At 47.3% G+C, this 26,538-nt stretch overlaps 1 protein-coding gene across 3 annotated transcripts in view; it reads right to left on the bottom strand.

Annotated features, from left to right (window-relative positions):
* The window catches only part of SLCO3A1 (solute carrier organic anion transporter family member 3A1), a 316,836-nt gene that overhangs the window by 25,829 nt on the left and 264,469 nt on the right, over positions 1-26,538 (bottom strand). For all 3 annotated transcript variants that reach the window (XM_029237384.1, XM_029237383.1, XM_029237386.1), the window contains 3 exons: positions 18,873-19,037; positions 13,632-13,830; positions 12,362-12,500 (listed from right to left, as the gene is read on the bottom strand). In XM_029237384.1, coding sequence (XP_029093217.1) covers positions 12,362-12,500; positions 13,632-13,830; positions 18,873-19,037 — 503 coding nt within the window. The remainder of the gene's footprint in view (positions 1-12,361; positions 12,501-13,631; positions 13,831-18,872; positions 19,038-26,538) is intronic.

Genomic DNA, 26,538 nt, shown 5'->3' with positions numbered 1-26,538 from the left:
ATAATAATAGTGCAGAGGCCTTTAATGAATACAAAGTGAAAACAATCATAAATGATTCATTGCTTTTCTTTCCAGGACTGCTCGGCTCTCAGGGCACATGCCGAGGTAAATCCTAGTGAGAGTCAAACAAATCCCCTTTGGCTCTTGCATTTATTCTCCTCAGTCCGTCTCCCCTCATCTTTGTTCCTCTCCTCTTCTTTCCCCAGAGGACATACACATTGGAGCTTTTCTTATGCCTTTAAGCTACATGGGATGCTTTCAGGGGTGTCCAAAGCCTGCTGCCTCCATCCTGTGCGGCTGTGTCCTGCCGAGGAGCTTTTACCCATGCGAAGTCGGGGAGACCTTGGGTGGGGCTGGACCCTTCCTCCTAAGCCATCTGGCACGGCAGGTGCCCTTGTGTAAATGGCCCCATCTCTGCACCCAGGGGTGTTTACTGTCGCGCCCTGAGAAGTGCTGAGGCCCTACCCCTCTGTCCCTTTCCATACACCTCTGCCTGGAGACATACTAGCTCTTCTCCAAAACCCCGTGTTGATGTCTCCTCCAGCTGCAAGGCCCCTCCGCAAGTCGGCCCCCATGTGAGCTGGTACTTCCCTCCATGAGGGTACACTCCACACCCCACAGCAGAGACCCTCGCTGCCCTCCTGGAGGAGACCTTGCGCTCTTGGGATCAGAACGTGTATTACCTGTGATTTACTGAGCATCGTCTCACAGCACAGCGCTGAGACACGGCAGGGGGAACTCAGCAGACGGTTTTAGAATGCCTGCGTGAACAGACCTTCCTCTGCTTTCATTAGGAAGCAGGCCTTCTCCCCAAGTCTAACTGAAAATGCCTCTTCTCTGCCTTCCGGGGAGAGGGAACTCCTCCTCTCCCCCGACCCCGACTTCACAGCTAAACGTTTCTAGCTGTTCACACTCATCACCTCTGCGCCCTCACCTCCCACGCTCTCAACTCACTCAAGCCGACTTGGGTCCCCACCCACAGTAATCGGATCAGCTAAGCTCGCCAGTGGCTTCCATAGCCTGACCCCGCCATCCACTTCTCTCCTCCTGGAGGTCTCCCTCCCCACCCCCAGCACGTGCCTGTGACCCACTTCCTCGACTTCCACAGCTTGCTCTCTGGTTTCCTTCCTCCCTCTCTGGTCGCTCCTTTTGCATCTTCCTTGCTGGCACCTTCCCCCGACCCCACTTTAAAATGCTGGAGCTCCTCGGGGTTCTGGTCCAGGTTTTCTTCCCTTCTCGTGCTGCACTCTTCCCTAGATTGTTTTACATCTACACGCTTTCCGATAACTCTCCTAAATTTAATCCCTAGCCCATATCCCTCCCAGACCCACTCGGGATGCCCCTTCCTAAGCCTCTGAGCCTGTTGAGATATCAACACCGACTCCGGGATGAGAGTCCTGCGTGGGATTCCGTGCCGGCATCTTGGCACTACTTTGCCATCCACAGCGGGAACTATTTCCCTAGGATTCCCTTCCCTGCACGGATGAAGCTGGACCGGAGGGAAACACAGACGAGATCTGGAAGTGAAGCAGAGGCCGCTACTCTCAGATGGTCAGACACGGGGACAGACACACACAGAGGTGCCCGGAAGGAGCTGGCTGGTCCTAGCATCCTGTGTGCATCCGCCTTCTTTACTGACTACCCTGCCGACAACAGAGGGCCCATGGCCACCTCTACTGACCTGGACGCAGGCTTGCTGATGTGCTTCCCCAGACCCTTCCCGGAACGCCCCCTTCATCTCACTGAGCAGCCACCGGGGAATTTCCCATATGCCTCGACTTGCCCACCTGAGCTGGAACTTCTGGGGATGTAGTGAGTGACTGTTCTCCAGTCCTTCATCTCACTTCTTCCAGATCTTAATTTGCCAACTCCTCCACATTCACGTTAGTTCTATTTCCTATACTAAACACTTTATTTCCAAAAGACTTGTGGGTGCTGTTTTCCTGACCAAACCCTGACAGATACACATACCCCTGGCCCCAATCTCCTTTCCCTCCACATCTCTTGCCTTAGAAATGACACCCTGTTAACTCTATAGAGACCTGGTGGAACTCCCCCACCCCTTACTCCTATGTCAAATCCATCTTCCTTGTGACCATAATGCTAATAAGGACAGAAACCACTGTGGTTTTGATCCCTGACTTATCCCCAGCTCTAGAGTATGGTATTTATTGAATGAGTGAATGAATGAATGAACCCTCAAGTCCTGTTCATTTTATCATATCCTAAACACCTCTCAAACCCTGCCCTAGTTCAAACCACTCCCATCCTTTTCTCTCTCTTTTTTTTTTTTGCGGTACGCGGGCCTCTCACTGTTGTGGCCTCTCCCGTTGCCGAGCACAGGCTCCGGATGCGCAGGCTCAGCGGCCATGGCTCACGGGCCCAGCCGCTCCGCGGCATGTGGGATCTTCCTGGACCGGGGCACGAGCCCGTGTCCCCTGCATCGGCAGGCGGACTCTCAACCACTGCGCCACCAGGGAAGCCCACATCCTCCTCTCTTTGATCCCTGCTGTAGCCTGCGAGGAAGAAGAGATTTGGGACTGGGGTCCTTAGGAACACGTGGACTTGGAGAGTGCTCAGGTATAAACAGGGAACAGGCCCCTGGTGGATGCCTGTGGTCTTGTTTTGCCAAGTACCCCAGGAACTGAGTTCTCACTCACGTAGCCCCATAGGATGTGATGTCATCAGAACCCTTTGAATGAACTGTGTGACTGGTGAGCTCTGTTTAGTTTAATAAGTAATCTGTAATTGGAACCTACACCCAGTCTTAGATTTCTGCCCTGTACCTAGGCTATGGCTCAACTGTATTACGTATACCGTAAGAGAAAACTGCCCGGCCCCCCTCTGCTCTGATAAGTAAAAAACTCCTTCTGAAATTCTCTGGATTAGGCCTGTGATCAAGGCCCTAATGGAATGGGTCAGAAATAAGATGCCTTTATCTCAGTGATTATACAGTCCTTCTCGTCCGGGTGAGGTGAACGTGTCCAGGAAGGCAACATCCTGTGAATGGCGTGAGCGAACAGTGGGGCTGAGCCACCCTGGGATTTGCAGCCAAGGCAAAGGGGACAGGTGAGAGCACAAAGCCAGGGGGTGGAATGGGACAAGAATGGACCCAGGGCAGTACAGGCTGATTGGACAGGAATAAGCACTTGTAGGGTATAGATGCCAGGAGAGGAGAAGCAGGAAACTGGTACAGGACCAGTGATCATACTGGCTTGCTGGTGCCGAGGAGAGAAGCTGGAAATGGATGGGTCCCTCTCAAATGCTCTAGGCAACTCTGTACTAATTTATTCGGATTTAATGTATTTGAGAGGAGCTGTGAAAAGAGGCTGGGGAGGAGGTAAGCCGAGTGACCTGAGTGGGGACTTGGATAGGTTTCCTTTTTAGTTAAATGAGTCAATGTGACAGAATGAACAGAAAGTGCTGGGTGGTCCCGAGGGCTGGGGCGCAGGCTGGGACATTCCTAGGACCCTTCCCACAGAGAATCCAAGGAAAAGTGCTAAGCCTAAGTCCTATGGCAAGGGATGGGAAATGTCCTTTATTCGGGCTCAGGTGACAGAAGAGAGCACAGATCGCCCTGGCCATTGTGCTAAAGGACCTGTGGGGCTCTCGGCGTACAAGGCCAGGTTAGGGAGAAACTTCCACCCTGATGTCCCAGTGTGTTGGGAATAATCATCCCAGGGTGCTTAATTGGAAGAGAGGACTTTGCACCAATGAGGCTTCACACTACAATTCCAAGTGAGAAGGGAGAGCAGACAGCCTTTCAGCTGATATTAACTTGGCATGTAAGTGGGAACACTGAGACCTGCAAAAGCCCCAAGCAGTAGGAAGTTTGAAAATATAGGGATAACCTGGGTGTGAGGGAAGGAGATGATAGAGGTTGGGATACTAATTCTCACCCTGTTTGTACACAACAGCCCCGTGGGTGGCGCCAGCCCAGAATGCAGATGGACCTGGACAACGGCCTACAGACGATCATGGCCTGAATGAAGTGGTACCCCCCTAGTGCTGTCCACAGCAGCCCCCAATATATTTAACTGTGAAGGAAGTGCACTAGGCTCCAGGAGATTAGTCTACTGCTCCTGACCTGGCAAATGTCCAGTTTTCCATCCCGTGGCAAAGGAATGTCTTCCCAGTTTGCCGTTCTCTGGGGAGGAATGTGGTCCCCACTGCCTCCAGGAGAGTTGGAGTCTCTGTCTGGTGCCAGGCGTGGGGTGGCAGGACCTAGCTTTACTGCCCTGAGAGATCATGTTGATAATCAGATGACCACGGTGCTCACGGAGGAACTGACCTGACCACATTTGGAAGCAGTGGTGACCTGGCGGACAGAGTGGGACTGGCTTGGAAATTCTACAAGAACTTATCTTACAGACAGACTTGCCCAGGCACAAAATGATGTCAGTATACAATTCAAGTCACAACACAGTCTGCAGGAGCTAAAGTTTTGCAGCCCTGAATGCCCATCAACAGGAATTGGTTAGATGCATTCCATTAGGTCCACACACGGAATATTATGCAGCAGTAAAAAAGGTATCAGAGTGCTCTTTATGTACCAATATGAAAAAAACTCCAAGATAAATTATTAACAACAAAAAAACCCCACAAGTAACAAGCTACAGTATAAAATAGATAACCAACAAGGATCTACTGTATAGCACAGGGATCTACATATACGTATAACTGAATCACTTTGCTGTACACTTTGCTGAAAATAACACATTATAAATCAACTATACTTCAATTAAAAAAATAAATAAACAAGCTACAGAATAATACCTTTTGGTGCATTAAAACCCAGTAGGATATACAAGAAACTAATAATAGTAATTACCTGTTGGGCAGAGTAGTGGGTTGAAAAGTGGGTGAACAGGAGACTGAGGTAGAAAGGAGTTTCCACTCCCTCCTTTTTGGTTTTTGAACCACACACATGTATCATCTATTTAAAAAGATTTAAAACTCCAGAAGAAGAAATCAACAAAAGAAGAACAGAGTCACTAAAAATTGTACTCTTGTTCTACATTCAGCCATTAATTTAAATTGAGAAATGTTTCTATTCACATGCAATGATGGAATAAATAACTACGATAAAGCTGGAGAGCATAAAAATAGAAAAATGACTCTCTCAAATCTAGGTTTCACTTTCTCTTGATGAAGGAAATAATAAGCATGCTATTTTGACAGCTCATATTATAAGAACAAAATACTCCTCCGCAGTGTTTCAAAAGTATCTGGCAAATAAAGTTGTTTTTGTTTTTTTCCCCCAATAGTCAATACTGATGGATCGATTCTATTAATTGCACAAATAAAACTAATCTCTAGGTTGAAAAATGACTTTTCTAAGGGGACAGCCATGGGGGTGATGATGTTCTTTGTATTAAGAGCCTGTGAAAACTTGAAAGTTTCATTCTCAGCATCCTGGAATACTGTTTTTGGTTTTCTTTCTGAAATATGTTCGGTTACCAGGAAGAAATGACAATCTCTATTAAAGGTCGGGCCCTAGTGCTATAATTCAGAAAGGGGGTTGGCCAGAGGGAGTGCTGACACATGCAGTGTTCTGTCCGGCTTCTGCCTGATGACCGAGATGGCAAAGGACTGAGATTGTACCACAACAGCTGGGACGTCTTCCTTCGAATGACAACTTACTCGTATGTGTCCTAGACTTTTATGGGATCCCTTCATGATTCATTGAAGTTCCTCAGACATTCTCCTGTCATTTATTACTGTCTTTTTGTAGCTTAGAATCTCTTCACCTCACTGGCCCAACCCTAGTTGGTTTTTCCAGGTGAAGACCTCAGAGCTCGTCATAAAGAGCATCACGGGCAACCCACGTGCCTCAAGGCAAAGGGGAGATTGAAACACTGCAAGAAGAAATGCGCTCTCTTGTTCCCTGGCAGGGTCACTAGCTGAAGGATAATGGCCAGGGAGAAAAACCCTGCGATGAAACCAAGACCTCCATCCACCCTTCACCTCTGTAACCTGCATCCTGTCAGAGCCTTAATTATCTCCTGCTGAGGGGAAGGAAAGGGCCGTTCTTTGGGAAGCGTCGGGCTTACTCTCTGCTCCAGCCATCTCAGGTGGAAAGTGTGGGCAGAGCACAGAGGAGAAGGATGTGGCTGCAGCTCAGAATGAACACCGGGCCCTTCCCTTTACCTTCCTCCTTCCAGACTCCAAACCAAAGCCTTGCCCTTGCCATGAGGTTCAAGCCTCCCCACCACCCCATGCTCACACACATTCCATGCTGGGATGTCCTTCCATCCTATCCACCGGGCAATTCTCCGTGGATGAAGCCTGGCCCTGCCCCTTGCTCTTTCTCCAGGAAATGACATCCACACTCTCTCCTTCTAGCCCCGCCCCACCCTGAACCAATTCCTACCCAAGCAGGCAGAAGGCTCCAAGTTCACCAATTTCTCTACATACCTGTTTCCTTCCATTAGACTGTAACCACCCAACCTTTAATGCTGGATCTTTTTTTTTAATACCAATGTTTTTCCTTATTGGAAAAGGGATGCATGTTCATTTTAGGTTATTTAGAAATATACAGAAAAATGTAAAGAAATATATAAAAATTAAGTTTTTAGTCCTAGCCAGAGATAATGTTCTGTGACAGGCTTATCCTTCCAATCTTTTCCCATGCAGAGACAGACAAATCTTTAGATTTTTCTTTACCTTTACTAAAAGGGATCATAATCTAGTTATTGTTCTATAATGTGCTCTTTTCACTTAATACCATATTATAAACATATAAGGCCTGGTCAGCTGCTGCTCTTGGGTGTTCCCTTGTAACGTAACTCTATTAATATATTACATCTTAACTTATAGTAAACATGATCTCCTTGCCTTATTCATCTCTATATTTCTAATGTCTAGCCCAGGGCCTGAGATATATTAGATGCCCTGGGTGGCAATGCCCTCATTGGGCTTGACTTCAGAATATTCCCAATATTCAGAATATTCCCAAGTCCCTCTGACAAGCCATCACCAGGATGAGGACAGACTTTTAAATCAGTTCTGGCAAATGGGGTCAGGCCATACAAGAGGATTTGCAAACTCCAGACCTTTGGGGACCACTAGGAAACAGATAAGAAAAATGGTCCGGTGTCCGGGGTGACCAGTGGTGGGGACCATGGCTAAGTGGAGATCAAATGTCTTGTCTAAAGCGTCAGTCTCCTCTTAGCTCCAGCCACTGCTGCCCCATCGGGGTGCAGGTGCCATGTTAATTCTCATCCACCTTTCTGGCCTTTCAGAGAGGCCAGAAATCTAGATCTGTATATGAAATCCCCAGGCTGTTAAACCTTGGTTCAGCCACTGTAGTCACCCCTGCTGGCAGATATAGCATTTAATCGACTAGTTTGTTTCTTCTGCTGGAAGATGCCGACATGGCACCTCTAACCTCCAGCTTGGTTTCTACAGTGGGTGAACCCAGTAATGGTGAGATGGAAAAGGAGACTGAAGGACGAATGCTCAGTGTCAGCCCAGATGCTGCCCTGTTTCTAGAAAATTTTAAGAACTCATTCCTTTGACTACAGCAGTGGTTCCCAACTGGGGGGTATTCTGTCCCCCCACTCAGGGACCTATGGAACTATCTGGAGGCACTGGTGGTTTCACAAATGGCAGAGGGTGCAGGGGGTAGTGCTGCTATTGGCATCCGGTGGGTAGAGCCCCAGGGATGCTGCTAAACATCCTCTAGTCCCACAGCAAAGGGTGATGCAGCCCAAACCGTCAACAGTGCCCAGTGGTTCTCAACCTTGGTTACATATCAAAAACACTTGTGTGTGTGGGGGGGGGGGGAGTGTTTAAAAAACTGACGGCAGGTAGGGCAATTAAGCCCGTGCACCACAACTACTGAGCCTGCACTCTAGAGCCCACGAGCCACAACCACTGAGCCCGTGTGCCACAGCTACTGAAGCCCACGCGCCTAGAGCCCATGCTCCGCAACAAGAGAAGCCACCGCGATGAGAAGCCCACGTACCGCCACGAAGAGTAGCCCCCGCTCGCCCCAACTAGAGAAAGCCCGCACACAGCAATGAAGACCTAATGCAGCCAAAAAATAAACAAATAAATTAAATCTTAAAAAAAAAACTGATGGCAGGGTCCCACTCCAGAAAGAGGGAAGCAGAATCTCTGAGGACAGATCTCAGGCCTCATGTTTTAAAAGCTCCCAAGCAATTCTAATGTGCAGCCAGGACCGAGACCCATGATATTGAAGGAGCAGCACCCTGCACGCATCCAAAATGGGGCTGCCCCCTCCCCTCCCCGCCATAGCACCTACTCAGGGCTCTACTCAAACAGGCGCTTGATAAATCCTTGTTGCCTGGATGGGGGAACAGATTAGTTGTCTATCATTAGCCCCCTACAAACTGCTGTGCTGGACTTGTACTGATTTTCAACATTCCATTGGTGGCTGACAGAAGCTTTTTTTAAGTCAATTATTCAGTACATCAAAAGGATACAACTTCCAGCAGTCAATCAGCAGCTACCAACATGCTTTCTGTTAGAATAATTACCTCTGAGAGTGAAAGGTACAGAAACAATCCGGACGATATATTCATGCCAAAGGAAGCTTACAGAATTAGCTTGCTATCTTTTTCGTCACTCTTCCTGGTCATATGCAATGAGAAGAATTAGAAGTTGTATATTAAATGCAATTCTGGAAACTTCCATCACTATCACTCAAGGAGAAATGAGATCAGAAAATGAGAAACAAAACCCCAAAGCAGGGCAGGAAGGGCAGTCTAATAACAGGAAACCGCTAACGTGAACCAGATCTCCTAAGAATCAGAATGATGTCCTCAGTGACTTATTCGCATCTAATCAAGTTAGGGGAAATTTTCACAAGTCTGGGTGGAAGCTATCAAGTGGGGAGAGATGAGCTTGCAAGAGGTGTTTAGGATTGAAATCTGCACCAGCCAACCAACCTGCCTGCCAGTTGTGGTATTACCGCCCATGGCGCCCTGGGGCTTGCTGAGCTTGGCATAGAACCTCCAGCCGGGTGTGCAGAAAGCCTAGGACCTTTATCCAGAGCCATGGCTAATACTGGGAATGCAATGGCCCACAGCAGAACCCCATCCCTGGATACTGGAGCCTAGTGATGGACTGGTGATGGAGATGCAGGTGAACATGGACCATTCAGTCCAGTGGAGGGGGCCATAGTAACAGCCTTGCTGGGAGGGCAGGTGCTGAGGCCTCTGCAGGAGGGGTGCCAATGCAGCCCTGGAAGCAGTGAGGAAGTGGGAGGAGGCGTCTCAGCTGCGCATAAGGAGGTGTTAGGGATGTGAAGGGCTTAGGGGAAGACTAGCCCTGATGAAAGAAACAGCATGGACAAAGGTCTGGAGGTAAGAGAGAACTGGGTGTGCTGGGGGCACCCCAAGAAGTCTGACACAGCTAGTGGCTCCTCAGAAGGTGGGCAGAGCGGGGGAGGTTGAGGCTGGAAAGGCAGCAGGGCCAGATCGTGAAAGCGCAATGTCCCGACTGTGGGGGGCACGCACGGAGAGCTTCTTTCTGGTGGAAAAAATGGAGGGATCCTAAAGAGGGAAGTCACAGGGTCAGAGGAAGACACTGGGATTGGCATCAGACAGACCCTGCGTTCCCGCGCCAGCGCCACCATGTTCTGTGTGACCTTGGGCAAGGGACTAATCTGTAATCGGGGAATAAGTAGAACACCTCCTCGCCAAGGTTGTTACGAGGGTGAGTGAGATACTGGGCTGGCCAAAAAGTTCATTCGGTTTTAAGTAAAGACATTTTTCATTTTCACCAAAAACTCTAATGTAGTCACGAACCGGATGAACTTTTCGGCCAACCCAATATATGCGGGGCTGGGGGTATAGGTGAAAGAATGGTTGCATTGACACTGGGAAAGGACTCCAGTGGATGCAGAAGGAATAAATACAAAAAAGGGAAAGAGGGAAGAGAGATGAAGAAGACCGTAGTCTGTGGAAGAGTTTTTTGGGGGAGCTTGGAGACAAGAAAGGAAGAGGTAGAGGAGGAGGGAGTAAACATACCAGGAATCTAATCCACTGTTTTGGCATTTTCTCAAAATACTGATATTCCTCTGACTCTGGGCCAAGCTGCCACGGGCCATGAGGAACACGTGGAAGGCCCCATCACCCGGCCCGCACCGGCTCTCGGAAAAACTTGCTGCTGTTGCAAGTTTTATGGTTGTGGTTGTTTTTAGGGCTCGACCATCACAAAGGCCCCTTTCCAGGATACACGTGGCTCTGTGGCCCCAAAGCCCTCATCCACCCATTGGAAGGCAGGGCCTCCAGAGATCTGCCTCCACGGGGTGGAGCGTTATTCCCACCCCAGCCCTGGGGTTTTCTCAATCTCTTGAGAAAGAGATTGTAATTGTGGGGGGATATCACCTCCTCTGCTTTGCCTGCACCCCAGCAGACAACATGAGGCCTCCGGTACTGTGAAGAAAAGGCAGGTGTCTGGGGAATAAACCATATGTCCAGAGGGAAGCGGAGAAGCTTGCCCTCTGATGCTAATTGCATTCCACAGCTTGCTGTTTCAGCAGCTAGAAGCAAACCCGGGCCTGATTAGGCTCTTATTCAATGAGACTCTAGTCCATGCAAGATCAGGAGACATGGATTTTTCTAGACTATTTTTTGGTCAGAAAATGCTCTGGAATAGACTGCTTTGGTCTCAGGACACTAGCCTATACTGAGTCAATGTCATTCTTATAACAGCACAGTAACCAAAACTGATTTATAATATAACTTTTTGGACATTAAAATGTTAATGAAATTGCTGTCATGAAAAAGAATAGCTCGGATTTTTATTTTAACCATTCTCAAGGTCCCATCTCTTTTTAAAAATTCATTTCCTCTCACTTGAAGAAACTGCTTTATCATCTAATTTAAAAAATCAGTTCCCCTCCCCCCAAGGTGATTTACTTTCTCTTTAGAAAAATGGTAGTAACCGGCCAAGAACCTAAATGTTAAATGCAAGGAAAAATGAGACCTTTGGAAATGAAAATAAATGATCAATTTTTCTTCCTTCGGAGAAATCACTACTCCCAAAAGATACGGGATGTGGAAAGGAGAGGAAACAAATGATTTCAACTCTAAGTTCCTTGAAAGCAGCCACTCAGCCTTCTTATCTTTCTTTCCATCTATACACTTCTGGACATTTCTGGAGCACTTGTGGATGCCAGCTCTCACTTAGGAAACTCACAGGTCAGGGCAAATGAAAAACAGATCACTGCAGTGAAACAAGAGAAATGCCTCCAGGAGAGACAGGTACTAAGATTGCAGGGTCAAGAACCCCAAAGATAAAGGAGGGCAGGGGTGGTATCACGGAGCAGGGGGCATTTGAGTAGGGTATTGACAGGTGAGTAGGAGTTGTCCAATTGGAGGGAGAAGCAGGAAAAGACACATGATTGTGTGGGGGAAAGCTGAATACCACCAACTGAAAGGAAGCACAGCTGAAGAGCATGGCGGAGGAAAGACACATGCTGAAGACACACACAAACCCAATTCAGTGCCTAGATCTTATCTTCTAGCTGACAGTAGCATTAGAAAGGATCCTATACAGTATTACAGAAATCATTCTGGCTTCAGTGTAGAAGACAGACCAGCAGGGGGTGATCCTGAGTTGTGAGGCCAGGGAGGCGACTACTATGCTGGTCCAAGCAAGAGATGAGGAAGACCTGCACCAGGGCAGTGGTGGTGTGGATGCAGAAGGGCAGGTGCAAGAGACGCCTGCAAGGTGGGATCAGCAGGACTGGGTGAGCAGTCCCTTAGCCTCAAGTTTTCATGCAGAGAATGTGGAAAGCTGCAGGCTGACAGCAAATTGTATAATTCATGCTGAGAAGGAAAGAGCCAAGAAAAAATGATAGTGGGAGGATGGAAAAAGGTGGGAGGCATCTAGCTAAGAGGAAAAGGGCAAAGGAAACTGAGCAGAGAACAGGTTGGATTAGTGCCACATAACCTCAGGTTTGGAAGAGGCCTTCCCTGATAAGTGGCTTTCTAGCCTTTCTTTACATACTTCTGTTGATGGGGAGCTCATTACCTGGAGAGTCATCCCATTCCATTGATACCTTTTGTGAGTTCTTTGAACCACAATCTTTTCCTCTGGCTCCACAGAGCTACCTTTGAATTTTTACTTTCAGTTGCTCAAAGACACTTTTTGGAAACCTATTTGATTTAGCAAGAAGCAGCTGGATGGCCTGGCAGGCCTCCCATCCTGCCGATGGAGAATCCTCCACTAGAGCAGGGCAGAGGCTGAGATAAATTCACAGTGCAGGAACACAAAGTTGAGGACACGTGTGGTTGCCCACTCTTGCCCTTGCCCTTGGGTTTTAAGCTACTTTAGCTGTCTGAGTCCCCTGCCCCACCCCACCCCATCAGAAAATCACCAATACCGTGCTGTTGCAGCCAGCAAAGCAGGCAGACAGGTAGGTGATGCCATCTGCTCCACACACTGGAGTGAAGGAATCCGTTTGGCATTCACAGTTTTTATTGCAGGACGAGTAGGGGTCCAGGGCCGAGCCAGGTGATGAGCTGGAAAAGACAGGAAACGTGGAACCCATCAGAGAAAGGTCAACTTCTGTTGGATCCCCCCAGTGACAGCCCTCTGCCCTCTGTGGTCACGGTCGCCAATGTGGTCATGGTTCAGGGAAGGAGGGCCATCAGTGCTTGGGCTGTGCATGGATATACAGAAGCTGCCTCTGCCCGTGTGCTCCCATTCTGCCTGTTTGACCTCGCAGGGTGGCAGATAAGCCCGGCCCTACTTCTCCTGACTTAACTTTAGGAGAAGGCCTGGTGGCCTGCTCAGAGGAGGAGACTGGTGTGGAGAGGAACTGGTACCCTGCAGGCCAACCATGCTGCAGCCCTGATGCTCCAAACTGGATTCCCAAGGCAGCTGCAGAGTCTCACGTAGAAAAGGGGACTGCTATTGGCACTGGAAATGTAAGGACTCTCTGTAATTCCCTCTAAGGGCAAGTCTGATTGGACTTTAGTTCAAAGTCTTGGGATAATAACTAGGAAGTAAGTTGTCCTATAAGAGCTAACTTCTTTCCATTCTTCTCTCCTTTTTTCCCCTCCATCTCTCCCTCCCACACTTATCAATACCTACTATGGCTCATACCCTGTAATTACTATGTGAGTCTAATGATAGCTTCTGATGGTTTAAGGAATTGTTGGGACTTCCCTGGTGATTCAGTGGTTAAGACTCCGTGCTTCCATTGCAGGGGGTGTAGGTTTGATCCCTGGTCAGGGAACTAAGATCCCTCATGCCATGCATGCGGCCAAAAAAAAAAAAAAAAAGGAATTGTTGAAGTCTCTTATTTTAAGCTGAATTTGAAAATAAAACTTATTTTTAATTTTCTATCTTCACGTCATTCCTAAAATCAAATGACAAAAATTGGCATTTGAGTCCTCTGGGGAGTGAATGTCTGACTGTCTCCCCAGTGCTCCCTTGGCCGCCCTGGGAGAGAGCCTTTAAGTGGAAGTCAGCCCTCTCTGCCCAGAAGGTTCACATAGATTCTTCAACCCTGGGAGGAAGATGCAGAGGCACCATCGACTTTGCAGCTCATGGTCACTAGGGACAAAACTGGCTCCATTAACCTACCCAGGAGAGAGGGTCCTGGCATCCTGGGCAGGCAGGGGTGGCGAGACCTTTCTGGGACTTACGTGTTTCCATAGGGAACAGTAACCCCAGCCACAGGGCCCGTGTCACAGCCCAGGAAGAGGAAGGAGACGTAACAAGCGGTGGACACCAGGTTGACGAGCATGGCCATCCGAATGGCCCCGAGGGCAGACAGGCTGAGTTTCTTCACCAGGAGACCGCCCAGGAAGATGCCCAGACAGGCACATGGGATCGCAGTCATCCCTGGAGGAGAGCAGAGGGGCAGGGACCATTAGCCAGGGAAGAGGGGCCAATCAATGCAGACACTGGGTGCCAGGCCCGAGGCTGAGCCCTGCATGGACAGGATTCCCTGTGACACCACTGTGGTGCCACTTGCTCCACTGTGCCCCAAAGTGTCTGTTAATGGCCTCATTTCTACCCTCAAGGAGCTCACGAAAATTGGGGAAGACAGACACATAAAAACTCAATGATTACGAGTCTAAGTCATACACCTGGCATGCTAAGTGGGGAACCCTCGTGGGAAACACACCCAGCTGGTGTGGGAACAACCGAGAGACAAGTCAGACCAGCTGGGAACACGCACGCGCATTTGACAAAAGTATCAGGGAGCAGTGATGTGCCCTCTGTGCGTTTTCCAGGTGGTGTGAGAAAGGGGATCAAATTGGGGATTTTCTCCCACTCTTCAGGCAAGGAAGGGTCTGGAGGCTGTTTAAACAAAGGTCCCAGAACTCACCAGCCTGTGGAGACAGTGTTTTAACCAGCCCCGTGACCTCTCAGGAAGCAGCATCAATCAAATTAATATGTTTCGTAGCTCCTGGTGAGTAATTGGCATATATTTTTTTCCCCTTTCTTATAAACAGAGCTATCTGCAAGGCAGCAGGACCATAAACCTGTTATTTCTGATTCTCAGAGACTCAGGGCATCTTAGGAGGACCAAAGGATCCTAGGGTTCCAATCTCCTGTTTGGTTTTGTTCTGTTCTGATTCACTTCATCTAAACTCAGCTTTAAATTACTGTGTGTCATTTATCTACCGTGTAGATTGGGCATGGCTAATTTTCCAGTTTAGGCTGCCTCTTCCTTGCCAATCAACAGACCTCTAGGTCAACTGACTACATCAATCAGCTGGTATGTGCTAAAGGAATGCAAATTAATTTTAATATTCTGGTGAGAAAAACAATCAGGGAGGCTGAGCTCTGCAAAGGAAATAGCACAAGTTACACTTCTTGAAAAACATAGTATCTCTGTATTATTTGATGCTCTTGGACGAGCTGTGCTTGGTTCTCTCTCGTCCTGGTATAGATGATCCTCAGGACCTCGCCCCTACTTGCCTGTCTAAACCCCATGCCACTCCGCTCCCCAAACTATGCCCAATCCTCCTCCCCTCTCTCCCTGGAATAGGCCAAATCCGTTCAAGCCCCCAGTCTCTGCACTTGCTGTTTCCTGTTCTAGGACATTCTTAGCCTCTATCTTTACTTGGCTGGGCCCTATGGAGGGCCTTCCCAGACCACCCCATCTAGAGTGGTCCCGCAGCCCATTTGGGATTTCCTACTGTTTCTTGCCCTGTTCTATTGTTGGCATGGCTCTCCCCAGTATCTGAAGCTGCCTCAGGTATTTCTGGTTTTCTCGTTTCTTGTTCTCTCTCCCCCTCCTGAAGTGCAGCTTCCCTGAGGACAAGAACCGTTCCATCCTGTTCAGTCCCGGCTCCCTGTGCCTAGCACGGTGCCCAGCACAGAGTGGGCGCCTGGGGATTATTTTCAAGATGAACGGAACAGCGAGCAGATGGGATCTGTGCGAGTGAATACCGATGGCCAGAGCCCACGCCCAGAGAGCAGGTTGCATTTTGTTCCATCTTCCATCAGAGGCAGCAGGGAGCGGCCCCCGGTGATGATGGTAACTATGGCAATAACAGGCTTTCAGCACCTTTTCTCCAAGCCATCATCAGCCTTCCGTCTCCCTCCCTGACGTGTGTGCAGCCTTAGCTTGCGGGCAGTTATCAGAACTTCCTCCCAACTCCATCCTCATTAGCTTCACCTATGCAGATTGAGTCCTTTTTATCTTCACGCATAAATCGATGCCATCAGCCCTTAATCATCTGTGTTGCTCTTTTCTGAACTCTGCCCCATCTGCTGATGACTTCGTGGGTGGCCCAGAGCCAGCGCTGATGGCCCAGGATGACTGCAGGGGTCCATCCCCTAGGTTTGCGGGGGCTACTGATGAAGCATTTTTGGACACGAGCCCTGCTTTACGCTTCTGCTGCCTCTCTCTGTCCCCTAAAGGCCCCCTGCCACCCCCTCCTGCAGCCAGCCTTCCAGAGTCCATGCTAACAGACTGATGCTATGGGTAGGGCACAGGGAGAGGGCACGTGTCCTGCCTGCCTGGGCTGCCAGCCGGATGGACGGACCGACAGATGGGCCACCAGGCTGCTTCTCCACATGGCGGGAGAGGGTCTCCCTGTGCAAGTGCTCTAACAGACAGAGTCCCTGGGACAGAAACAGGTGCAGGAAGGTGAGATTGTTTTTGACCTTCTGCCCTGAAGACTACTGATTTGTTTGTTGATAGAAAACTTTGGAAATCTGTCCTGAAATAGAACAGAGCCCCAACTTTGAAGCAAATGTAATCAAAATGTAAGGAGCTGCTGCAAAGAAATCAGGAAGTGAGAGATAAACTCTTTGGGTGCTGGAGGGCAAAACCTGAGAGATTGTAGGTATAATGAAGAAGTTATAACTTTAATTATAGAGAGACACATTTTACCCTATCTCTGTCAGACAGGTACTAAAGGGCTGACTGCATCTTGCTAATACCTCTTGGAAGAAATACTTATAAAATAGTGGACGGTAGAGAGTTATTAGTAAAAAAGAAAAACACAAGGCTTGTGCTGCCCTCGCAGCTCCCAGGGAGAGGTGCTGGGATCTGGCCACATCATTGCTGGTAGGGTTTTAATTGTTTTTAACTTGATACCTTACGTCCTGTGACGTGCATAAGCTTAAGGGAACACAGATGAATTTTTGCCCCTTTATACACCCCTGTATTAAAACATTTCCAGCAGCCCCAGGGGCTCCCTGGTGCCTCCATTCCCTCCACCCTCAAGGGTAACTATCATTCTGGCCTCTATCACTGTAATTAACTTTTCTTCTTTTTAACTCATAAATATGTACTCTTTTGTGTCTGACGTCTTTCAACTCTGTCAGATCCATCCACACTGAGGCATGTATACAAGCTCTTGCTTTCTCATGCTGTATGACAGTTCACTGTATGAATATTCTATAATTTATTTACCCATTCTAGTATCGATAGATATTGGGGTTGTTTCCAGTTTGGGGCTGTTATGTATAAAGCTGTTTTGGATACTGTACCTACGCATATATAAATGAGTGGACCTAAACACTCACTTCTGTTGGATTTATGCCCAGAAGTGGAATGCTTGGATCCCAGCGTAAGCATAGCTTTTAGCTTTCATGGGTACTGCCAAACAGTTTTCCAAAGCGCCTGCACCATTGTGCACTCCCACCAGCAGTGTATGAGAGTTCCAGTGGCTCCACATCCTCGCCAACACTTGGTACTATCAGTCTGGCAGACATGGACTAGTATTTCATCGTGGTGTTCGTATGTGTTTTCCGGATGACTCATGATGGGTCAGCACCTTTACATGGGTTTATTGGCCATTTTGTGAAGGAAATGCTAAGGAGAAGATCAGAAAATATCACCTCGCCCATTTCTCTCAGGACATGATCTACTTCTACTTAACAGAGAAGAGAATTCTACGGGGCTGGAGCCCTCTCGACTGCCAGGCCGGACTTGTCACATTCTCAGGGGCCATCCTTGTGTCTCTCTCCTTCTCTGCACTTTCAGAACAGATGAGCTCTTCTGTCAAAGGCTGTCCACTATACTCCCTCTCTTTTCTGCACATCGCCTCTGCTGGTTCTTTCCCCTCTGCTTAGACACCTGCTCAAGTCCTTCCTGTCACAATAGCAACTGTCTCTTAGCAACAGCACCGTCACTACTCCAATCCCTTGACTGCAATACACACTGCCCACCATGTCTTCTCTCCGTCCCTCCACCACTAAGCTCTGGAAAGTGTCCTGCAGTCACTGGCTGTTCCTTCCCTCTTGTGGGCTGCTCCCCTGCTGCTGTTTCATGGACACAGCCCTGACACAGGCTGAAAGACGTCCTGGCTGTTGAAGGGACCAGAGACATGTGAGGCCGCATCACGCGTGGGCACTCATGCTGCTGACAGCTTCCTTCTTGGTACCATCTCTTCCTTGACTCCCGTGATCCATGGATTTCTCTCAGGAGTTGCTTCTTGAACTTCTCTATGGCCTCCTGTATTTCCTATGAGCAGTGTTTCACCCCCTCTATTCTAATTCTACACATTTTCCTTCTGCAAATTCCACTCCTGTGTCCTCAACTACCATGCACAAACGGATGCAACCCACATCTTCTTCTTCAGCCCTCAACCATGCACAGGACATCATGTAGATATACCACGGCCATCTCACACTCAGCAACTTCAACTCTGAACTCACAACCTTCCCTACAGATCTGATTCTTTTCTGCTACTTCCAGGTTTCACAAATGGTACCACCCTTTGTCTGAGCCAGAAACCTGGAAGTCATTCTTGACCCTTCATTCTCCTTCCTCCGCCATGAGACCACTTTCCCTACTGCGTATAAGAAATGCTCCTTCTCATGAGGGCAAACAGGTTTTCTTTAGCATGTCAGCTCCAAAGGACTGGAAGCAGATTCCTGTAGTCTACTGCTGAGAAGACTGGTAAGATCACGCTTGAGCTTGGGGAGAAGGAGTGTCATGATCCATTAATTACACATCTGCCATGGGCACAGGGATAGAGGGGAGCATATGGCTTCCAACCTCTGTATTTGCTGACCGTGGGTTTTATGCTGCCAAGAATATCCTTGCTTTTTTATGTTCTTGACCAAAGCCTACTAAACTTTCAAGATCCATCTTGATTCCCCTCTTCCTTCCTCACATCTTCCCCCCAATTCTCCAGTTCACACTGATTTATAGACTTCCTGGCCTGTCACAATGCTTCCTATGCACACTTTACATTTTAGCTCTTTATTATCACGTACTTTTAGCAATTGTCTCAGGCAAGTAAATCTTACTCCAAGAAAATACTTTGAAATTCTTCTGCACGCTGACCACATGTATATGCTTCTGCAAGGGCAGCTCAGTCTGGGCTGTTTGGTGGGTTTCAGTCAATTCTTATAGTACTACAAGCAGTGACGGCCTCTCTCCACCCTCCTGGGAGGCTGAGAAACAGACTCACCGAGCAGCTGGTTGGCAGAAGAGGTGGTGAGGTTAAATTGCTGCTCCAGATACTTCCCCAAGAAGGCAGCGAAGCCAGCCACCACTGCAATCTCCATGCAGGCGGCCAGGATGATGCAGGTAAACACAGGGTTTGAGAGCAGGTGCTTTGTGACCTTCGGGATCACTGCAGGGAGAGAAGCAGAGGACCAAGGTCACACACTGCACCCCCAGGCCTTCTGCCCCCAAGGCCCCAATTTGACCCATCTCAGTAAACAGCATCAGGAATCACCTGGTTGCTCAGGCCAAAGCCTATAACCTGTTAAGTCAGCCATAATTGTGAAAACTCTGGCTTCAAAATATATGCTGATGTCTTGTCAACTAAACTGACAACTACTAAAGCAGGAGAAACTACACCATGACTTTTCTTTTTTTTTTACAGCACACTTGAAACACTATTTTATAAGCCATCACAAGTTATTTCCATCCAAAAAAAAGAGGAGTTTGGGGTTTGTTTCTCAAAAGGGAAAATATAACTTAATCGTATTATAATTATAAATGTATTAATTATATTAATACATCTAAGTATATATTATCAATATACCTGTGATGAATATTTATAATGGTGTGTGTTAAGAAAATATATTTAATCTTTTTTTTCAGCAACTTTTTTTTTTTTTTATATTGGAATATAGTTGATCAACAACGCTGTGTTAGTTTCAGGTGTACAGCAAAGTGATTCATGTATACATATACATGTATCTATTCTTTTAAGAAAATATATTTCATCTTAACAGTTTCAAGAAAGAAATGATAGTGTATGTATATGCATACACACATACACACGCACACACAATACATATATAATCCAGCCTCCACCCACCCACCCCGCTTCCTTCTCACAACCACATTCGCCTGGCCAAGCTTCCATGAGCTTTCACTTGGGGAAGACTAGGGTCTTGGTTTTCACTCTTGATCCAATATAATCCTCTCCTATGCAGTAGTCAATGGGATCAGCTCAAATCAGCTTCCTACTCAAACTCCACAATGGCCAAAATCCACACTTGGTACGATGGCCCACAGTCTGCCCCTTGGCTATCCGATCGCACTTCTGATCACTCTCCATCCTCCCTCTGCTCCAGCCCCACCTGCACCTGGTCCTCCCCACCCAGCTCTTTGCACCAGGGCTCTTCCCTCCATTAAATGCTCTGAACCCAGATCTTTGCTCCATCTCTTCCTTATTCCTCAGGTGGTCTTTCCTCAACACCCAAGGCAACCTAGAAGCTGCTGCCCACCCAGCCCTGATGCTCAGGGCTCAGATGAGAGTTGATGGTGGGCAAAAGTGCTTTGTGGCTTGTGTACCGCTTTAATTACCACTGGAGCCAAAGCAGGCTTTGTTGAGGTGATGCACTTCAATCTTATTTTATTTTACTCTGTTTTTCCTAAAGTAGGTGGTTTCATAAACCACTCAGGTTTCCTTTTAATTTGGTGCTTTTACAAATGAGAGATTTGGGTTTCTTAAAATCCTTTGAATGTAATCACATTATTTGGCTCTTTCCAGCCATTAGAATCCTTTGTACGTGGTCTTTGACCAGATCTCCTCAGCTATGGAGTGATGACATATCCTGGCAGTAGGCAAGGGGTCTGGGGGTATCAGGACAACCCCATCATTTCAATACTTATGCCATTATTTTGATGTGCACTTAGTAAAAAAAAAAAAAAAATTAACTAAAATAAAACTGATACATCAAATGCATGGTTTCATGGCTACCATAGCTTAAGATGACGCTAGGTTAAACAAAACAAGTAGATTTAAAGTTATTTAAAGAGAACGTTATGTAAATGACGGTACAGGTGGTAAGGAAATAGGCAAAAATGTGTAAAAGTGGTGCACCAGTGATAAGTTAGCGGACCTCTGTTCTGCTGTGCTCATAATAATGTGGAACATTTGGCATGTGGTGTACTTGTTTCCACCTGTGTAAACAGAAAAAGATAAAACAGAGTCCCAGATGTAGCAAGTACTATTCCAAGTCTAGGAAAAACCAATCAGTGCCCATGGTCATACAAAATAAACAGGTGAGCAATGTCTAACACTGCATTCCAAGGTAATGAATTAGCCAGCTGTCCTAAAGAAGAGAGCTAATTACACAGGCTCAATCTCATTTCCTAGGAGATGAAACCTCTAAATGGCCCAACTAATTAGAATAAAATAATAATAGGAGATACATAAGTTTTTAATAATGTTAACAGACAAGCTCAATAAATCAAAATAACAGAACAATGGGTCAGGAACTGGCAGATACACACAACATAAAATTTATCATTTCTGGGAAAGATACCAAGTTTCAAAAATGAAAATCTCTATATAAGACAGGGACTTAAGGATCCTTTGACGTACTAAAAGGAACTTAGCTATGGGAATGGACTGAGCCAGATGACTGGAGGCTCAGAATCACTGTGGGCTGAGCAATCTGATTCTGCATCCCAACCGAGAAACAACCAGACAATAACCAGAGCTGGTGGCCTCAGCTGTTCCACGGTGGTTTCTCGTTAAACTACTAAAATCTTAGGAAGGTAACTCTTGGATTAAATAAATGCGTGTGCACACATGCACAAAATAAAACAAAAACTTTAAAAATGGTAGGAATAAGAATAAAGATGGTGAGAAAACAACTTTAAATCCATGGTATTTATATATTTATACCTGCTTTATTGCAAGGGACTGGCCTTTATGCGTGTGTTCTGTTCATTTTTTACACGGTTTCGAGCATTTATAATAATCTGACTTTTTTAGAAATGTCATCTCAAATATTTGTCTAGAAGAGGTTACACTTAAAACCTATGCTTAGGGGCTTCCCTGCTGGCGCAGGGGTTAAGAATCCGCCTGCCAATGCAGGGGACATGGGTTCGAGCCCTGGTCCGGGAAGATCCCACATGCTGCGGAGCAACTAAGCCCGTGTGCCACAACTACTGAAGCCCGCGTGCCTAGAGCCCGTGCTCTGCAACAAGAGAAGCCACCGTGATGAGAAGCCTGCACACCGCAACAAGGAGTAGCCCCCGCTTGCCACAGCTAGAGAAAGCCCGCGCACAGGAACGAAGACCCAATGCAGCCAAAAATAAAATAAATAAAATAAGTAATAAATTTAAAAATAAATAAATAAATAAATAAAATCTATGTTTAAATGTTGGAAAATTTTCCTGTGTTAAATTCACATTATTAAGTATTGTAAAACTATTTAGAGGAATGTTGACTGTGTAATGTTCAAAAATGTGTCCTGTTTGACAAATATAGAAGATGAATACATTGGGCATAAACAGAAGGTAATGAAGTATCTGTCTTCATAAACAAAAACCCCTTGGATGTTAAGACTCCATTGTCATAAATCACCGCTAATGAGCGAAGGCTGATTTGCTATAGTGTTTGGCACATTGTGATGGTATAATGTACCTGTGACAAGGGACTGGCTGATTATGTCACAAAACACCAAGCTTCACAGAGAGTGGTATGGATTTACATGGGCAACCACAGCACTTCCTTGTAATAAATGAATTTGAAAGCCCCCAGCTATTCATGTTTTGGCGGGTAATAACACTGTTGCTCCATCATTGTAGTCTTTTGGCATTAAGATATCTAAACTTTGGAAACACTGTTGACAAACAGCCAGCACCTTGGGGACATTCTAGGAAAACCATCCTGTACCATACTTTTATTGTAGGCTTCATTTACTTTGTTACAGTGCAGACTCTTTAGATCTGGGGACTTCAGTAGGAGAAAGCACCACAGCCACACTTGCTTGCAAATAAAACTGCTGCTGAGCTGACACCACCAGCATCCTCCAATTAGGAACTATGTTCTCTGGCTCAGGAATGATGCCAATGAGGAGTTGAGTTTGATCACGTTAACTGTTTGGGCCTCGGTACCTCCTTGTCCTTGATCATGGCCATCGTGGTTTATTTGGGGATGACGAGGGCACTTCTCAACAAAGGCAACTCCAGCTAATGGAACATTTTCATACTTCAGCAAGCATTTTAATTATTCCAGAGATAATTCCATTTCAGTTGGAAGGATTCCTTGTCAAGATAGGAGCCTGCCTGCTTTTGTTTGAATATCTGATGACTAATTTTGCCTTGGATTAGATGTGAAAATCATTAGGTTTGAGAATTATCTGACTGAAGGCCCAGGGAAGACTCAGTGGGCCTCATCTGCATGAAGAGCATTCTTTTTTTCCGCCTATACCCAGCCGATTCGCCTCCAGAAATGACAGCTTCCTCTTGTGTTCAGCTATTTTCCTCCCAGTTTCTTCCTCCCATCCTGGGTTTTATTGCAATGACTCGTAGTACTGTCAAAGAAGATTCCTTTCCAAAGGTTCAATCTACCCTCCAAAGCCCCAATTTGAAAAGGGGTATTAATTAGCTTGACCCTAGGGTTGGCTATCCCAGTGTTCCAAGCTTTTTCATGCAAATGGATTGTTAAGCCCATAAAATGCTAACTTTCCAAGGTGGCAGTAGCTAATGAGGCGGCCCAGACAGACAGAAATTGGTGAACCAAGGCCACACCAGGCTACCAAACACCTACAGTCTCCCAGAGCTATTTGCCTCTCACCTTCTGATTTAGCCTCAGAAGTTGGGAGCTGGGGTAGGAGGCAGGCGGGCTTGTACCATGCAGCTTCACAGCTAGGGAAACCTTTTCACCTCTCATCAGGAGCACGGTGCTGCTACTAGCGGAATGGTACAAAGTTGGGAGCGATCTCCAGGGAAAACAAGTTTGCTACTGCTAGTCTTTGGAAGGCAGTCCTGTAGGATGCAGTTTCTTGGAAAACTGTGGGTTCTCCAAGAGGGAGAGAGGCAGGTTTAGAGAAGTCGTGAGGATTAACCCTGACAGCATTTCCTGTGGGCCAGGTACCATTCTAACTGCTTACACATCCACTCGCATCATCCTCACAACAAACTGTGTTCCTGGGATGATCAAAATCCTCCATTTACAGATGAGAAGACGGAGGCAGACAGTGGCCCCATGGTCAAGGAAGCAAAGCACCTGCTACCACACGCTGTGCTCATAACCACCGTGCTGTCCTGCCCTGGGTCCTGAGAGGTGCTGTTGTTGGCTTGAGGACTAAGCATGCAGGCTGCCCCTGGTAACCAAGCTGCGGCTTAATTCTTAGAATGAAGAATAATAAAACATTCCCACTGGGGTTAGGGAAAATGAACAGATCTGACATGACTAAGGGCTTAGTCCATGTCGTCTGAAGGCAGAGAAGTAGGAAAGGAAGGGAGGGGGACAGAGGAATGAAAGAAAGGATTGGAGAGCCTACAGAAGAGCCCTGTACCACAGAAAAGGTTTCACTGAATAAGGTTGTATAAAATAATGGCTAAGAACCTGGTCTAAGGAGCCAGGTCATTGGGATTTGAATTCTGGCTTCAAGACGGACCAGAGCACATGACTCCATCCCATGGATTGCCACAAACATGAAATGGGACCCACTGCATGTAAAGCATGTGGCCCAGGGCTTCTAGTCTAGAATACAGGTAAGAGTCTGATGGGATTAGCGGCAAAGATTGACTGTCTAGCACAGGGAACTGTATTCAATATCCTGTAATAAACCATAATGGAAAAGACTAGAAAAAATATATATATATGCATAACAATCACTTTTCCGTACATCTAAAACTAACACGATATTGTAAGTCAACTATACTTCAGTAAAAAAGAGTCCGATAGGATTAATAGTAATCGATATAACAGAAGTAATCCTTGGCTATGTTAGGGAGAGAGCGCTTGGGCTGGGAGGAGGACATCAGGCTTCCTACAGGAATGCCTACGTGATCAGATGTGATGAGTAGAGTGGGGAAGAGACTGGAGCAGATGAACTGAGCTCCTGGGAGCCAAGGGCTTTCCAAGAAGATCCCCCTTCTGCAGGGGGCTGTTCAGCAGGTCAGGGGGTCAGGAGGCACAAGTCCTTGTCCACTGCCCTTCCTGGGAATTGGAGGTACTCTGGGAAGTGCTCAAGGTGGGGCTCAGTTATACTCCCCTTGACCCTCAGATCTCTCTGCCTTCAGTCTCTCTACTGAAGTTGGCCTTGACTTTCTTTCTCTTTAATAACACTTCTGTCAATACAGCATGGTTAACATCTCCCAAGATGGGAGATGGAGCCAGTCTATGCAACTGCTCAGGAATCATGACAATGACCGCCAAAGCCTGCCTCGCAACCAGTGTTGGATGGGCACCGTGGCAAGGTTTCTCATTTTTAACTCTCACAACTATTACAACAGGGGGTGGTCCTACCATCCTCATTTTAGACCCAAGGAAACCAAGGCTCCCTTGAGAGGCTGAAACCCAACAGTCCGCATCCCAGAATACAAAACAGAGAAGCGAAGGAGGGTGGATTTGAACTCAGTTCTGCCTGCACTCTGGGACTCATCTCTAAATCTTCAGGTTTTTGGGTGGGGCCTCGAATCAACAGGAAAGTACTTTCCTGAAAGGTGAGCCACCATGAAGTGCTTCCCAACATAGGAGACCCGTGACCAGAAGAGAACAGAGGTGGGGGGGATCTGGGTGAGATAAATAACAGTATTCAAGTCATGACCAAAAAAAAAAACGAAAGAGGAAGGAAGAAATAATGGAGTGGAAAAACACACCATCATGGAGGCACAAGAGTGAAGCCAAGGTAGAGCAGATCCTGGGAAAAACGAAGTTTCATGGGGTAGCGTGAATGTTCACCAGCCACCAAGTTGGTTCCCACATGCCCAGGGCAGGCTGTCATCCTGGCACCACCGACCCCACTGGGCGCCCTTGTCTGGGTCCTCCCGTCTGTCTCACAGGAGGAGCCAGGTGCTCTCAGGTAGAGCAGAGATGGAGCAGCTCCATCCCCAGACATGGGCGTTGTGCCTGGGAAGGGCAGATGCTTCATACACGCAAGGTAGATTAAAGAATCCAGTAAAGAAACGAATGAATCGCGTAGCCTTGAAAGGTAACTGTCACAGTCTCTTAAGGAACATTAGCTGTAGAAACAGAGACCAATTTATGATCACACCATTCGAGATGTTCTGCAGGTTCATGGGCTGTGAGGAAAGTGGGAATAATTAGCTAATACGGTCATTTCCATCACTGATTCTGGAGATGCCCAAACCATCCCTTGAGTAGGTAGGGGTGAGGGAAATCCCAGTGGGAGGGGAGGCCCGTGGTGCCTCCCGGAAGCGAGCGCCTACCATGAACTTGGCCCCAGACCAGCAGCCTTGGGCCCCCTGTGGCCTCATCACTATAGAGGAGCCCATCCCCCAATCTCTGCCCGGGGCATCCAGGGGAGCTTCTAGCACCCTCTCACGGCTAACTTTGAAAGCAGTAACTACCAGGCTTCTGTCTGCCCATCTTCAGTAAGGTAATAGGCAGACAGTAACACCTCCCTTGTATGGAGAAGGTCATGGTTTGAAAGAACAAACAAGAAGCCATCAGCACAGGAAATGAGCATCTACAGCGAAATACAAGTGTCAGATGGGTGTGGATCGGTTAGGACAACCCAGAGCCCATCAGTTCCACCGACTCTTGAAAAGTCACCACCTCCTTATAGCCACACCAAGGAGGAGCAGTGTGGTTGCCCACTAGCCAGTTTAAAGCAAGAACTAAGTGTCCACAGAGGCATGTCTAGCATCTGCAAGCTGCTGCTCTAAACTGGGGTCATCCCAGTCATTTC

The sequence above is a fragment of the Monodon monoceros genome, unplaced genomic scaffold, assembly GCF_005190385.1.
Source record: "Monodon monoceros isolate NGI ecotype Baffin Bay Population unplaced genomic scaffold, NGI_Narwhal_1 Super_Scaffold_21, whole genome shotgun sequence".
Classification (NCBI taxonomy): domain Eukaryota; kingdom Metazoa; phylum Chordata; class Mammalia; order Artiodactyla; family Monodontidae; genus Monodon; species Monodon monoceros.
This window is presented reverse-complemented; position numbering and strand designations above follow the sequence as displayed.